The 16,782-nt window shown below is 43.7% G+C and overlaps 1 protein-coding gene across 1 annotated transcript in view; it reads right to left on the bottom strand.

Annotated features, from left to right (window-relative positions):
- The window catches only part of LOC140727217 (guanylate cyclase soluble subunit beta-2-like), a 43,276-nt gene extending 28,802 nt beyond the window's left edge, over positions 1-14,474 (bottom strand). The window contains exons 1-7 of the mRNA XM_073044483.1: positions 14,427-14,474; positions 11,648-11,721; positions 10,258-10,352; positions 9,098-9,258; positions 6,892-6,991; positions 5,639-5,823; positions 158-254 (exon numbers count right to left, since the gene is read on the bottom strand). Of these exons, the coding sequence (XP_072900584.1) occupies positions 158-254; positions 5,639-5,823; positions 6,892-6,991; positions 9,098-9,258; positions 10,258-10,352; positions 11,648-11,721; positions 14,427-14,429 (715 nt within the window). The 5' untranslated portion in view covers positions 14,430-14,474. The remainder of the gene's footprint in view (positions 1-157; positions 255-5,638; positions 5,824-6,891; positions 6,992-9,097; positions 9,259-10,257; positions 10,353-11,647; positions 11,722-14,426) is intronic.
- Between the last annotated feature and the right edge of the window lie 2,308 nt (positions 14,475-16,782).

Here is a 16,782-nt window from a genome sequence, read left to right as displayed (position 1 = left end):
TTATTTTTGGTTAAATAATTTATCACAAATTTCTTAAACTTAAACATTCTTAGAAATTCAAAATACAAAATAATGAGCAAAAAACTGATGAGTTTGAAGTGCACTATCCATGATTTATTTCATTTAATTTACCATCATTAAATATAAAAGAACATACCATAGCCTAATTTCACAACACTCCTGACAATGTCCCAGTACGTCCTTCTCCCCGACCTATGAGACGATGCACGATTGATCAGGTGCTTCTCAATGTCCTGTGTATATAGTAAGGCAGTATGTTAGTTCCTTCAGAGGTGATGCCCGGTTCTTATTCAGTGACTATACTTCCTGTTAGAATAACTTCCAACTAGAATGAAATCAGTATGATAGAGTGAGCAGAATCCACCACAGGCAGGTCATCTATGTTGCCAGTCTGACTCCGAAAGGTTTGCCCTATTGGCTTTCAACCCCTGATGTAACGGTCTGCATTAACTAATGGCAGAAGGTGGTTTACCCCTCAGCTGCCAGAGTCATAAATCCCCCTGAGTCTGACCAGGAGTATTCTGGAATTAGGGGTTCTAGAATACTCCTGGTCGGACTGGAACACGTTCAGAGGAGTGGGTACCTACGGCCATCACATTAACATTGATGAATAGGTGAGATCTGTGTCTGCCTGCAGAGAGAAGTGCGTCAAGAATGCCAGTGTTATTAAACACACCTATGTGAGGGAAAGTGAGAAGCCATGGCTGCAGAAGTCCAAGCACAGCTGAGAGATTGGAATGCTTCCTTCAGATTGGTGAATAAGAAAGCTCTCAGATCAGCAGGAGCTGTGCTTTCCCATGCCAAGAGGAAAGCATTATTCACAGAGACTATGCAGCTCGGTGTTCAGTGCCCAAGAGGATGACAGTAACCTGCCTCAGTGACCATCGTCCAGTTGCACTGGCCTCAACAATAATGAAGTGCTTTGAACAGCTGGTTATGGATTGCATTAAATCCCAGCTTCCTGCAACAGTGGGCTTTTTCCAGTTCGCTTATCAGTCAAATCGATCCACTGATGATGCCATTGCCTCTGCACTCCACTCTGTCCTGTCCCACCTGGAAAATGGTGCCTCATATACCGGGATTCTGTTTACTAACTTCAGCTAGGCATTTAATATGATCAACCCCTTAGAAGCTGGTTGGTAAACTGTTCTCATTGAGTCTCAACAACTCTCACTGCTGTTACCTAGATCCTGGACCTATTGACAGAAAGCCCACAGTCAATCCATTTTGACAGAAACATCTCTAGCTCCATCACACTAATTACTGGCACTCCAACCCTGGCTAAATGCTCAGTCCACTGATGTTCACACTGCTGATGCATGACTGCACTGCTAGACCCAGTTCCAACCGTATCATCTAGTTTGCTGATGACACAACAGTGGTTGTCTCAGCAATAATGATGATAAAACAGTGTACAGAGAGGAACTAGAGCGCCTGGTAGAATGGTGCAAGCATAACAACTTGAGTCTCAATGTGGACAAGACCAAAGAGCTAACTAAGGACTTTAGAAAGCTGTGAGCCAACTACTCCTCTCTGCACATACACAGATCCTCCAAGGAGAGAGTTGTAAGCACCGATTTTTTGGAAGAGCCCTTAACAGACAACCTCACCTGGTTCCTCAACACCACTTTTTTTTGGTCAAGAAACCACGGCAGCATCTTCACTTCCTGAGAAACTTGAGGTGAGTGAGGCTCACCCCACCCGCCCCCCCCCCCCAAACTAATTTAATCAATGTTTACAGGAGCTTCATCAAGAGTGTTCTGACCAGCTGTGTCATCATCTAATACAGGAATTGCAAGGCAACTGGCCACAAAACCCTACAAAGGACAGCAAGGACTGCTGAGAGGATGATCAGGATCTCTCTTCCACCCATTAGAGATAATTATCAGGAGCACTGTGTACACTGGGCCCTTAGCATTGTAAGTGATGCCTCCCTTCTGTCTATCAATCTTTCTGACCCCCCCCCCCCCCCACCATCAGGCTGGAGGTATCATAGCATTAGCACCCAGGCCAGAAGACTACTGAACTCCCTGCCCCCACCCAGGTCTCATCACGCATGAAGCCACAGTGTTGCTTCATTTGGCAATATACATGTGAACAGTTGATTGACAATAAACTGTACTTGAACTTGACCTTATTCCACAGAACAGTAATGGGAGCCATAGGTAAAAATCAAAAGGCTTTAAAAAATATTGGGTATCAACTTGCTGTGAAGTTCTGGCAGTTCCTGATATAACTGTCAGAAAGTTTGTGATTGCAAAGGTTGAAGCCCCAATTTTCCTGAGAGCTTCTTGTTGCTCTTTCTGATATGTTCCAGCACTGGATGTGGTGAAGTTTCCCAGCATCTGGAGTCTACAGTTTGGTTTCCATATTTTAGGAACAACATGCTTCACTGAAGCAGTGCAGGGAAAGCTTGCTTGGTTGATTCCTTGACATCTGAAGATTGGTCAGGCAAGATGCGTCTATCCAGTATGAGGTGGATTTTATTGAAACATCTGATTCTGGGGGGACTGGTGGAGTGGTGCTGAGAGGAGCTGTTATGTTCCACTCGGATGTTTCCCTTAACGGGGTATCTAGAACTAGGGGTACGATTCCATTTAAGTTGGCAATGAGAAGGAAGTCCTTCCCTCAGTGGATTGTGAATCGTTGGAGTTCTTGAAGTGAGACAGCTGTAGAGACAGAGTCATTGAATGAGCCCTACAGAGAGTTGAAAAAGAGGGAGCCAATGGGTATGGAGAAAGAGAGGAAGGGTGGAATTGAGGCCAAGACCGGATGAACCATGATCTTTGTGAATGATGGAGCAGGCTGTAGAAGCTGACTGTTCTACTCCCACTCCTGCTTCTTGTGGTTTTACATACAATTTCAAACCTACCTGGTGAACGTATACCAGAGTCCATCTGATGCTAGTTCATCCACTCCTTTAATTTCAATGAAAGATGGTAACTTACAGGTATCTTTTTATTTAACAAATTGAATTTAAATCTATTTAATTGTTTAAATGTTTTCTAGTGTTTTGAGTTGTAAATGTAAAACGTAATTAATTATTAAGAGTTTTGAATGATGCTTTTTGCCAATGGCATGGTTTTGGCAGCTGACAGCAACGTTCTGTAGGAGAAGTGCTCATTCCTCAAGAAGGCAGTGTCTATCATTATGGACCCTCACCATCTGAGACATCCCCTCGTCTCATCACTACATTTGGGAGGAGATACAGGAGCCTGAAGACTCACATTCAACAATTCAGGGACAACTTCTTCCCCTCCATCAACAGATTTCTGAATGGTTCATAAACCTATGAAAACTAACAGGATCCCACTACCAAGCACATCTTTCCCTCCCCACCTCTTTCTGCTTTCCGCAGGGATCGCTCCCTACGCGACTCCCTTGTCCATTCATCTCCCCCATCCCTTCCCACTAATCTCCCTCCTGGCACTTATCCTTGTAAGTGGAACAAGTGCTACACCTGCCCTTACACTTCCTCCCTCACCACCATTCAGGGCCCCAGACAGTCCTTCCAGGTGAGGCGACACTTCACCTGTGAGTCGGCTGGTGTGATATACTGCATCCGGTGCTCCTGGTGCGGCCTTCTGTATATTAGACCCGACGCAGACTGGGAGACCGTTTCGCTGAACCTACGTTCTGTCCGCCAGAGAAAGCAGGATCTCCCAGTGGCCACACATTTTAATTCCACGTCCCATTCCCATTCTGATATGTCTATCCATGGCCTCCTCTACTGTCAAGATGAAGCCACACTCAGGTTGGAGGAACAACACCTTATATACCGGCTGGGTAGCCTCCAACCTGATGGCATGAACATTGACTTCTCTAACTTCCGTTAATGCCCCTCCCCTTCTTACCTCATCCCTGATATATTTAGTTGTTTTTTTTCTCTCTCTGCCCATCACTCTGCCTGTTCTCCATCTCCCTCTGGTGCTCCCCTCCCCCTTTCTTTCTCCCTAGGCCTTCTGTCCCATGATCCTTTCCCTTCTCCAGCTCTGCATCCCTTTTGCCAATCACCTTTCCGGCTCTCAGCTTCACCCCACCCCCTCCAGTCTTCTCCTATCATTTCGCATTTTCCCCTCCCCCTCCTACTTTCAAATCTCTTACTATCTTTCCTTTCAGTTAGTCCTGACGAAGGGTCTCGGCCCAAAACGTCGACAGTGCTTCTCCCTATAGATGCTGCCTGGCCTGCTGCATTCCACCAGCATTTTGTGTGTGTTGTTAAAACTACCTCTTTATTCCTTTCTTGGATAGATTATTTTGTGATTTATAATAATTTTATGACCTTGCACCATATCGCTGCTGCAAAACACAGTTCATGTGATATACTGCACATCAGTGATAATAAATTTGATTCTAAACAACCTATTTAAAAATTGTACCTCTTCCCTTCCAACAACACTCTGAAAAATTGTTTCCTCTCCCTCTTCTGCGAGTGACATCAATTTAATGCTCTCACAATAAAGAACCATAGGGAATAATTTTTTTAAATCTTATTTGCCAATTGAAGGTGCTACATTTGGTAAATTTTATGGAATAGGAATTGTAGAGTTAATAACCAGAATCCACAATAGGCGATGGGCTTTGACTTGCAAAATAATTCCCACTGTTTCAGAAATCACAATTACTTTTTACACATACTCCCATCAGAAGCAGTTTAATCTATTTGGCATCAGCTATATAACTGCACATGTGACCATAGAGTCTTGTGTCTTTTTACTACAGGTTCTCCCTGGGTAGTGAATCCCCCGGCTTATGGACAGCCCTTACATATTTGGGAAAGGGGTAGGATGGATGGGGATGGATTTGCCAGCTGCTACAGGGTTGCAGGAATCTTCTGTTAGCTGGAAATGGGACATTTCCACACTTTCTCTGCCCAGCCTCTCCATATCCTCCCTCTGAACTTCAGCAGTCAGGGGCCAGGTGGAGTCGAGGAAAACTGGGGAGCAGCGAGCAGTCTCACTCTCTCACTCAATGACGGCCACTCCTCCCACACTTGTTCACTCTCACATTACAGAAGTTTCTGTGATCCTGCCCCACGTGTTATTCTTGTTCATATCCTTCTTATGAACTGTTAGATTCATGGACAGTTCTCAGGAACAGAACCCTGACATAACCTGGAGGCAATCTTTAATGTGGTTATCTGAATATTTCTAAAGAGCGTTAAAAGCTTTTGCAACAGGGCAGTCAAGCAGCCTCCTTAATCATGAGAGCACACCCACAGCAGGCTCTATGTCATAATTATCAATATACAGAGCCTGAAGGTACTTGTATAGAATTTCCCTTGATGAGCTATTATTCCACCTACAAACTAGTGGCATGGAATAAACTGCCTGAAAGTGAGGCAGAAGCAATTCAATAACATTCAAACGTCAATTTGATATTTGGTTGAAAGGGGTAAATATTCTTGGCTACAGGAATGAAAACAGCAGAGAAGGAAAACTGATTGGCTGCCCCTTCAAAGGCCCAGCACAGGCAGAAGAGTTTGAATGACATTTGATTGCATGACTTAAAACAAGTGGATCTGCTGAAGATTCACATAATAACTTTGGGACATTATTCCCAAAGAATAATTGCTTTCACAGATTTGGTTCCATGCTACAAAAGATGTAAGATCTACCTCCTTCCCTGTGGACTGTGAGTTGCCTTCCAGCCTCTCCCTCCTTCTCCTTGAGCGTTTCTTCTGGACAACAAGGAAAATCACATGCTCCTTTTCCTCTGTGCATTCTTCCTCTTCTGTCCGGTTCAGGATTTCCATCTCCACCTCTGTTTCAAAGAAGTCTATTGCAACGGCTTCTATTATCCCTAAAGGAACGGATGTTTAAAACAAAAATGACATGCAATCTGCACACTGGGGCAGGGTTTTCCCCATACTGGTCCCTCAGCACGTGGAGGAAGTAGCCTTTCTATAGACCCCATTTGATTTTCCCTCCAGTGTTTTGCAGTTCACAAACTGGCTTTACACTTCATTGAGGAGCAACAAGTATGATAACCCTGGCTTCCCACAGCAACCCAGCCAGGTAACAACTGGGGCAAAATCCAGGCAAGTAGCAATATAGTCTGCAATCCAGTTTACCCTTGTAAACAGGCTGTAAGTGTAAAATCTGTCTTGTAAACAGATTACAGTTCTGTTTCCAGTCCAGCCTGAAACCCAATGTGTAATCAGACCTGCAATCTGCAATCAATCCCGTTTACAATCTAGTTACAATCCAGTCTGCAATCCTGCATACCTTCCTGCCTGCAATCCTGCCTACAAATCAGTTGCAGTACAACCTGCAATCCTGCCTGAATAATGCCTTAATGCTGCCTTCATCCTGTCTGCATTCCAATTTCCAATCTGGCCTGTAATCCATTTAGCCAAGTTGCCTTTAACACATCCCCAAAAAATGGGGACAAATTTTTAACCCACTGGGCAGCAGCTGATGGCATCCCTCATCCATCAAGTGCACACTAACACCACATGGTATACATCACCTTATCCAGTGCAACGGTCACTCCGCCTTGTTTACATTAGGACTCACGGCCCATTTGATGGTCCCAGCTTCCTATTTTCACCACAATCTTTGTTTGCAGGCTCAAGAATGGAGAGGAAGTAGCCAGTCAAAATAACAATTTCTTACTTTATTTCTTCCAAAGTCACAGGAAGGGCGTTGGGATAACTTGCCTAGATAAAGTACCTTTGATGAAGTGGGTAACATAAAGACACAAAAGAGTCACCAGGTCTCTGAGGTGTAGATTCAATGTAGAATCAGCTCGATGTACTGAATGGCCTTATACTTTTCCAACATTGGTATCAATAACTGGCCTTGCTTCTCCTGTATCCAACATTAAAAAAATGGGTGCAAAGGGGTGTTAAATAGCAGCTGATAATACCTGGGACAATGTGGTAGAGACCTTTCCTGTCAGAATAATAATGAAGCCACATCTCTCCATTGTCCCTCATTTCCACTCGAAAAGACGGTGCTCTCATTGCCTGTTAACCAGATAAAATTGGGCGTTTTATTGACAGACATTGGATTCGGCAAATGCATTCTGCAACTTGCTTTCAGCACAGTAACTTCAAATAACTTCTTTGTCACTCTGGGGTACTGCAAGTCTGTGTCTTTATCGATGCTCGGTGGAGGGTGCTGATGTTTTTTGCTTGTGGGGGGGGTCTTTGCCTTGCTGCTGATTGTACCTGGGGGGGCCTTTGGGTTCTAACGTTTAACTGTCATTCATTCTTTGGGGCACTCCTCTGTTTTTGTGGATGTTTGTGAAGAAAAAGAATTTCAGGATATATATTGTATACATTTCTCTGACATTAAATGTACCAATTGAACCATTCACTTTGGACTTTAAAATCTTCTCTTTATACTTTTATTGGCTCCATTACAGTTCAGCCTGGAACATTGATAGTAGAGCAAGTGAAATATCTCAGCCCTGGTGATTACCTGAACTCTGTGAACGTGCCAGATCAGCTCTAGGCAACGTTATTGCATTTGCTAGATTCTGGTAATTAAGCTGAGAATGGAATTCTCACCGCTCAGTATTGCGATGATTCACCGTGACCGAAGGCTGGTGCCGGGGCAGTCAGCTGGGCGTGGTGTGAGTGAGCTGCCCACACTGAATGACTGCAGCTGAAGCTTTCCAGTTAGGCAGGTGCCCGACGGGGGGATCTGCTCTAACAGGAAGTATATCTGCAAGCAAGGCAAAATGTGTAGGGGAAGTGAAAAAACGGGCAGGAGAACAGAACTAATTTGATGTTGGTTTTAATGATGCAGTAGGCTGAATGGCCACGAGGACCAACATTCCTCATCATCACCCAAAATAGCTGCCCCGAACAAGACTAGAACCTCTGCTTCTCTCTCCATACATGCTACCTGTCTATCTGGGTGCTTTCCCCCTTTCCACAGTTAATTGAATTTCAGTCATCCTCAGAGTTGTACATTACAGAAATGGGTCCTTTGGCCACCATATCCATGCCAAATCTTTTGCCCATTTACCCGTGTTAGTTCCATATTCTTCTAATCCTTGTCTGTTAAGGTGCCCCTATAAATACCTCTTAATCATAGTAATTCCAGAGATTGGTCACCCCTTGTGTTAAAAAGACCTTACACCTCAATTCCCCTTTAGATTCTGTCATCTCGGCTCCAACCTGTGGCCTCTTGTTTTTAATGCTCTGTCCCTTCTTGTCAGCAGTGGTAGCAGTTAGAAGGTGCAGTCCCACTCTAGGAACATGTTGTGACAGACGCTTCGTGGCCCAGCAACATTCAGATTGCGCTTTAGGCCAAGAGTACAGGGCATTTTGAAGCAGAAGTGGGGAGATCTTCCCAGTGTTCATACCAATATTAATATCTGAACAGCATTTCTAATTAAGGTTCTTCTGCTCATGTATTTCATTGCTTTGTGGGAACTTTACTAGATGCAAATTGGCTGTCACGTTTCTTTTAGTGGCTGCTCTTAAAACTTGTATCAGGAGGTACAGAAGCCTGAAAGCACACACTCAGTGATTCAGGAACAGCTTCTTCCCCGCTGCCATACAATTTCTGAATGGACATTAAACCCATGAACAGTACTTCATTAGTTTTTTGCACTTCTTACTTAATTTAACACATATATAAATGTAATTTAGTTTTTATTATTATGTATTACAATATTTTGCTGCCACATGACAACAAATTTCACAACATATGCTGGTGATATTAAACCTGATTCTGATTCCAATTCTGAGAATGTATAAGACACCTTGGCTCATAAACAAAACATCGTAGAGGTATAAATATGTTTTCCGTGCTCAGAGTCAATTTACACAACCATCAGGTCAGGCAGCAGCCATAGAGAGAAAAACAGTTAACATTTCAGGTTGAAGATGCTTCATCAGATGGGTCCGATTAAGACCCTGTAACCTCTTCCCACAGTTGCTACCTGACCTGCTGAGTATTTCCAGCATTTTCGGTTCTGTTTCAGATTTCTAGTGTCTGCGTATTTTTTAAACTTTCTATCAACCACAGTTTCAAATTGAAGTAATAAAAGTAAAATAGCCTCAATTATTATTAGCCCAAAGGATAATACCCACAGTGCTTGTGGAAAGGTGTATTACCTGATACGACAGTGCAAGATAGCTGTGAAGGGCATCTAAATTTTCAATAAACTCCATTAGTGATCCTCCCAATGTGCGTAGCATCCTGTCATAGCCAGACACCTTACAAAAAGTGAAGAAGTATCCTCCAAAGAGTTTCAAAAGCACCTCAGTGGATAGGTCTGTGAGTAAGAAGATCTGGTTTAGTTTACCACTTTGACTACTACTGGGTTACCAGTGAATTTTCACTTTATAACTCCACTTTTGAAAAAAATCGTACTTTAACGCAGCCCAGAAAATACAGTGGAGTCTTACTGAGGGTGACGTGGAGTGATAGGCTGGTGACTTTTCGGTGTCTGGGGAGGTGTAATCAGTGTGTGACACATGCAAGCTCATACTTATTGCCAAGAACAAGTGCTTGTCAACAGGGCAAGGTCAATGAAGGACACCCACCCAGACACTCATTAAGAGGTAATAGATGCATAGGTAGCTTATCGTACAGTTTAGTTCATCTGTATATCTGTAGATTGTTAATGTCCTAAACGGTGAGTGAAAAGCCATTGGGGTACAAGTATCTCATGCACTAAATATCAGAGAGAGTACGTATGGGTATCAAACTCTGCTTCTGTTCCATTGAAATCTGGGAACCTGAACCTCAGATGCAGAGTTTTCATACATTCCCACACTACCCGTTACTGCATAGGCAGAGAAGGAGTTAGGATATTGGTCAGTTTCTTCAGTAGATTGTTTGCTGCTCCAGGTTGGAGTATCTGCAGTCTTGACAGATTTTCCAAACTATTGGATAATATTCTGTTAGGGAAGCATGTGAACTGAGTCTCTGGGAATGGAAGGGGAACGTGGGAAGTGGGAACTGAGTAAGTTTAAAGGCAATGAGTTAACCAGGGCCCAGGTGAGTAGAAGGGGATTACTGATAAAGATCACCTGGTGAGCCCGATGCTGAACAATCATGGATTATTGAAGGTGTTTTGCACTTGACACAATCAACACCTATCTGCACTGGAATCTGTACATTTTGTATTGTCCATACAACTTTACTTTGTATGTGGCTCTCTGTACACCTGACAAACTGCAATTTGTGTTATACTCAGCTGCACACAACACTTTAACACATCCATTCACATAGGCACTGCATTCCCAATCTCTCGGCAATCGTGACTTACTGAGCATGTTAGATGATGCGTGCAGGAGACTCAGTGTGATAACGTCATCGTAAACCTGGTAGGTCATAAAGGTGTCTTGAACTTCAGCCTGTGCTCTGGGAAGAAAAGGGTTGTGAGGAAGAAGAACTTAAATAAATGGAAAACCCTGGTGACAGCTAAAGAAAACAGGAGATTGGAACTAAAAGAGCAAGTGGTGGAAGTGCACAGCAGGTTGTTCAAAACCTAGCTGGTATCTGTCCTGTACATTGCTCTTTGACTTCTGTGACTGATCCTTTCGACCGAACAGAACCTTTTTTGCTGGTTCCTTTCACCATAGAGTATAATTTAAAACAATTACTGTCTTGCACTTGGAATGTCAATAGTTCTTTTGGCTGATTTAGTTCAATGGACAAATCCACCCGTTGGACGTAGTCGCAGCCCAAACTACAGAGTTGTCACTGGATGACAGTAGCAAAATAAACAATCATTCCACTCAAGGCTGTTGCAGCACCCTGTCCTTCAACAATTCACTGTCCCCATAGAACTTCACTGCTGAATTGTCCTTTGGGGATCTGTTTATTTTAACCACGTCCCTGATGCCTGGCCCAGAGATCAAAAGGTTATTTTTTAAGACAATGTCTTCCTGAAGGGATAATCATTCCAAATAAAATATCCATCGTGTAGGAGCCATGTGTCTGTTCTCTATCTGCATTGTGCTGTGTGTTTCTTACGGTAACTGGTCACATGAATGTGGGTGTGGTAAAAGCAAAGGGAATAAGTTACATATTCACGCTTTGTTCATGCCAGTTTGCAGCTGGAGACTGACGGATGTCGTATCTTTAGTTGACCCCTCAATTACACTTAACTTACACTTGGGCAATGCTTAAGTTTCATCGCTTCAAGATTGTATGTTTGCTAATTGCTAATAAAGGATTGAATGCATACTGTATCTTCAACGTTTTGAACAATCATTATGGGAACTGAGGGTGCATCGTTCAAGTGTATCAGATCCGTGGGGGTCACCAGCAGCAGCAAATGGATTTGGTTAGAATTGGCTGTTACATATTGGCTAAAAACTGGGCCAAAAAAAAACACAATCACAGCAAGAAACCTCGACTCCCACTTTGGATTTCAACGCAAGTTAAAAAAAATTTCTGCCAAGCTTTTATTTTGAAGGAAATGGCCTAAAATCTCCAGCTTGTGGGTGCCAAGGTCTCGGTGCCACACACAGACAGTGCTAGTCTATACTGACTGGAAGAACTCAGATTTTGGCAATAATGGGAACTGAATGAGGACAGATCACCTGACCCTTTTCCACGAGAGGCTCCATTTCCAGTAACTTCAGTCAAAATGGCTCCTACAATCAATAAAGAACAGCATCAAAGCCTTTGACAGAATTATTAGTACACACCTCAAGGCCTCCCATGTGTCTTCACCAAAGTTCTCCACTAGCAGAGATTTCAGGCAGGTATTAATGAATCCATACTGAAAACAAAATGTTTAAGCATCAGTCTATCACTGTGTTAGCTCTGTGACTACATTATAACTGTATCAAGTCAAGTTTATTGTCATGTGCACAAATGAAAAGAACTTGTTTACGTCACAGTCATATAGACTCAGAGAACCGGGAACATAGATTATACTTAAATTATATAAAACTTTAAAAATCCTGTGCAGAAACAAAGCAACAGTGCAAAACAGAAGTAGTCAGAGAAAGTCCAGATGGTCCATTGTGTTGTGTTCCTGGGGTGGGTTTTGAGCTGTGCAGGTTGATTCAAGGACCCGATGATAACAGGGAAGTACAGTAGCTGCTCCTGGACCTGGTGGTTTAGAGATTCAGGCTCCTGTGCTCCATTCTCATCCACCTGTTCTTTATCCATTACAACCCAGCTACTTGGATTGACTGTAAACACAAAGTACACTGCAGATGCTGTGGTCAAATCAACACGTACAAACAAGCTGGATGAACTCAGCAGGTCGAACAGCATCTGTTGAAGTGAGCAGTCAACGGATGCTGCGGGCCCGACCTGCTGAGTTCATCCAGCTTGTTTGTACGTGTTGGATTGACTGTGCTTTATGACTGAACACCACACCCCTTACAGCAAGGACTTGAACCTTGCAGGTCAGTGTGGGTGATCGCTCCATGATAGTTCCTTCATTAACTGGTTCTCCACAGGGATGTGGATCTATCGATGGCACATATTGCCGTAAAAACTCTACAACTGTTTGCAACAGTAGTGAGGCCACAGCTTAAGTTCTGTGTGTTGTTTTCACCACATTACAAGAAAGAGGGTGCAGAAGAGATAGAGGTTATGTTCTCAGTGCTGGAAAGTTGTAGGTGCTGGAAAAATGGGAGAGGCTGGGGTTATTGAAAGGAGACTTAACTGAAATGGTCCATGGTAATCTACCAGGGTCTAGATACAGTAAACAAGGAGAATCCATTTCCTACCACACAAGCATTAGAAACCATGTCGCACAGATTTAAAGCAACTGGTCGCAGGATTTGAAGAGAAACGAGGGCGGTGACGATCCGCACCTCAGCCTGAAAGCACACAGTGGCCGAAGCATTCGGTCGGCAGAAGGACCCTGACGACGCGGCGCGGGAGGGTGAAAGTAACAATCTGCCGGAGTTGCGATGGAGCTAGGCAAAGACAAGGGTGTCCCCACGAACTCATTCAGACACATCCGCAATCAGAAGCCCTGGATGAACCGTGAAATCAGTAATCTGCCGAGGGCCAGATCAGAGGCATTCAAGTCTGACGACCAAGAAAGTTACAGGAGGTCCAGGAATGATCTCCGGAAAGCCATCTTACAGGTGAAGTGGCACTCCCGGATCAAACCTGAATCATCGAAGGATGCTCGACAGCTGTGATAGGGCTTGAATATAATCACCTCTTATAAAGTTACACCAAGTGACATGGGCGACAGCAGCGCTTCGATTCTAAGTGAGCTCAATGCCTTCTATGCTCGCTTTGACCGTCAACACTCGGAAGAAACTTTACCAACTCCCACAGCCCCCGATAATCCTGGGATTTCAGTCTCTGAGGCTGAGGTGTAAGCAGCCTTCAGGAGGGTGAACCCAGGAAAGACATCCAGCCCAGGCAGGGTACCTGGCCAAATACTAAAGGCCTGCGCTGATCAGCTGGCTGGGGTGTTCACTGACATCTTCAGCCTTCGGCCGTCTAAAGTACCCACCTGCTCCAAGCAAGCTTTATTTACACCAATGCCGATGAAAAACGTGTTGACCTGCCTCCACGTCAATCGTCCAGCAGCATTTTACATCCACTGCGATGAGGTGCTTAGAGAGCTTGGCCATAAAGCATATCCACTCCTGCCCCAGAAGCGACTTGGATCTGCAACAATTTGCCTACCAGCACAACAATCTACAGCAGATGCCATCTCATTGGCTCGTCACTCAACCCTGGAACATCTGGACAGCAAAGATGCAAACATCAGGATGCTCTTTATCAACTATACAGCTCAGCATTCAATACCATCATCCCCTCAAAACTAATCAATAAACTCCAAGCCCTCAGCCTCAATACCTCCTTGTGTTTTCTGGAAATTACTTTGCACAAGTAACTCTGGCTTCGCTTGACGTGGACACCTTCCAGTTTAAGTAGGCTGGATAAACTAACCCGCCAGACCAAATCTAACATTAGAGATAAAAGCGACTGCAGGCGCTGGAATCGCGAAGCCGCCGAGTTCCTCCCGCTCTTCGTGTGCTGCGCCAAATCCAACGCTTGAAACGTTGGTGCAGATTGTGCAAGTAACAATAGTGTAAATCTTATGGGGACTACACACCAGCGGACCCCGTTGTTTGTGAATCAACTGTTGACAGTGCAGTTTTGGACAATTTGAAACTTCCCGCTGGTTCTCTGCAGATAATTTATTTTAGTCAGATATTCAACGATGGACCACCATTATGTCCCCCTCCAGCGTGCCTTCTTCACTCAGCCTTTGTACCGACTGAAGGAGACCTGAACCAGCTCTCCTAACCTTTCACCGATCTGTGTTAATACCGCGCCCTGTGCTCCGGGCTCCAGCCCGTGGTCTAAACGACACAAACCACCGTCTGCGAGGGCAGGAAGGTCGAGAGAACCCTAGTCGGAATCGGGGGTGGGTGGGGGAGAATGAGAGCGGGAATTGGAAGTTGGGACAGGTCTACATGAGAGTCGAGCTACACGTACCATGTCGTCCGCTCTCCGCCGCGCTGTTGCCTCAGGCCCGTGGGTGAGTAGAGTGGACTAAACGGTAAATCGCGTTCCCGCTCTTCAGACAACACTTCAGATTTGCTCTGCCTCTCTCGCTTTCTCCGCCTCTTGCTTTGACTGTGTCCCTCAGCGCGCGTTTCCTCGCTATGGGACAACCTGCTGGGGAAAGAGGCGTGAGGAAGGCCGGCTTTCATTCCCTTGTGCGTATATCGCCCATTCAAAGTGTCTTTAAACCGGGTACGGATCCACCACCCTGGTGAAACTACCGCAGAGCAGAAATTCCGGAGCCCCTCCTGCTCTTCGCGAACGGCCAGTCCTCGCCAAAACCTTCAAACTTATCGAAGCCAGTAGCCAGCTTTATCAGGACCATGGCACGAATACCGTGAGGCACAGGTTGAATGCAGAATTTGCTTGCGGCAATTTGTACTAAAAATAATTCGAACATTATAATTAAACTAATTAAACAATATTATCATTAAATTAATAGTGCAATTGAAGCAATATTATAATGAAAATATTATTTAAATTAAGACAAAATTAAAACTAAATTATATCATAATTAAAATAATTACAGTGAAAATCTAGCCATCAAATAATACCACACGCTGCAAAGTAATTTAACCAATATTACGATGAAGTGCTAAAGCGCCACATCAAATAACATTTGATCGTATCTGTTTTTACCTGTAGTCATACCATGACAGAATCATTCAACGCTGCGGCGCTACCAGGATCCACTCAATTCATGTAACTCTCAGACCGCGGAATAAATAGTACTAAATATACAACTTAATATCATCAAACAGTGTTATAATCAAATATTGCAATAAACTAATATTATAATTAACACTACAATTGTGCCCAGTAGATGTCCCACTCGAACTATATTTAATAACAAAATCCTACAAATAAACGACGTTACAATCACTCAATACTAGATTCAGAGTACATTTATTATCAAAGTATGTATGTAGTATACAACCCTGAGATTCGCTTCGCACAGCCACACAACAAAGAAATCCATGGAACCTGTTCAAAGAAAATTATCTACCAACCCCCCCCCCCCTCCCCACCCCACCCCGTGCAAAAATGCAACTCGTGCAAACGGCAAAAAACGAGTGGAAAGCACAGAATATAAAGCACAAAATTGAAAGTCCAGGTATGAGAAACTGCAAACTATACCACAGTTTGTGATAGAAGACGGAAGGTGCTGAAGATTCTCAAGTTCATGCTTCAATTACTTTCCAACCTGAAGCATCCACCGCTTCTTCCTTCCAGATCTGCTGAATACACCCAGAATTTTCTGTTTTTGTTTCAGATTTCTAGCATGTGTTTTTTTTTTTAATTATATTGCTTCTTGACCAATTGTGATACTGTCGTGACATGGCTCCAATAGGCAATACTAGGGTCAGAGAGGCTGCTGGAAAATGGCATCCAACAACACTGTAAGTAGCTGCTTGTCCAACATTAACCATTACACAGCATAATGGAATACAGCTAATAGTCACACTTGTACAAGCAAGTGTTTTAACGCAATTTAACTTCACGTATTATTAACACTACAATGCTGAAATATCTCCATCCATCACTACCATAATAATGTATAATGTTAAATAGTATTGAAATTAGATAATGATAAATGAATCATAACATGGCACAGTCACACAAAGCTGGAATTAAACAATGCTATAATCATTTATTGCAAAAGTTAATAAGTTGAGAAGTTGAAAAAGAGCTGTATTTTGCTTAGAAACAATCCCTCGCCATATTTTTGATAATAAGGTTATCCAAGGATTTATTGATAAGATCTATGACTGACACCCAATTAAAATAGATCCTTTCCCCAGAGTTTAAAGGAGACATGAATAATGGAAGACCGCAACCCCCAAACCCCTCCCAAGTGAAGGAACACACTTGCTGAAGCAACGCACAAAAAAGAGTTGGAGGAGCTTAGTGGGTCAGGCAGCATCTATAGAGGGGAATCAACAGTCAAAATTTGGAACCAAGAACTTTCGTCACATCTGGAAGCAGATTAACGGGTAGGGTGAGGGTGAAGAGCAGGTGCTGGTGGGTGATAGGTAGGTGAATGCAGGTCAGAGGGGGGAGGTAGGTAAGTGGAGAAAGAGGGAAGTGGGAATGGTGTGAGAAGCTGGGAGGTGGTAGGGGGAAGGGGTAATGGGCTGAACAAGATGGAATCTGATAGGAGAGGACAGGAACCAGATGATAAAGGGAAGAACGTGGAGAACAGGAGGATCAGTATCAGATTCAGGTTTAATATGGCTGACATACTGTATAATGTGAAATCTGTTGTGGCAGCAGTACAGTGCAATAT

This window comes from Hemitrygon akajei, chromosome 5 (assembly GCF_048418815.1).
Source record: "Hemitrygon akajei chromosome 5, sHemAka1.3, whole genome shotgun sequence".
NCBI classification, from domain to species: Eukaryota; Metazoa; Chordata; class Chondrichthyes; order Myliobatiformes; family Dasyatidae; genus Hemitrygon; species Hemitrygon akajei.
The sequence above is the reverse complement of the archived record's forward strand: the minus strand, read 5'-3'. Positions and strand labels throughout refer to the sequence as shown.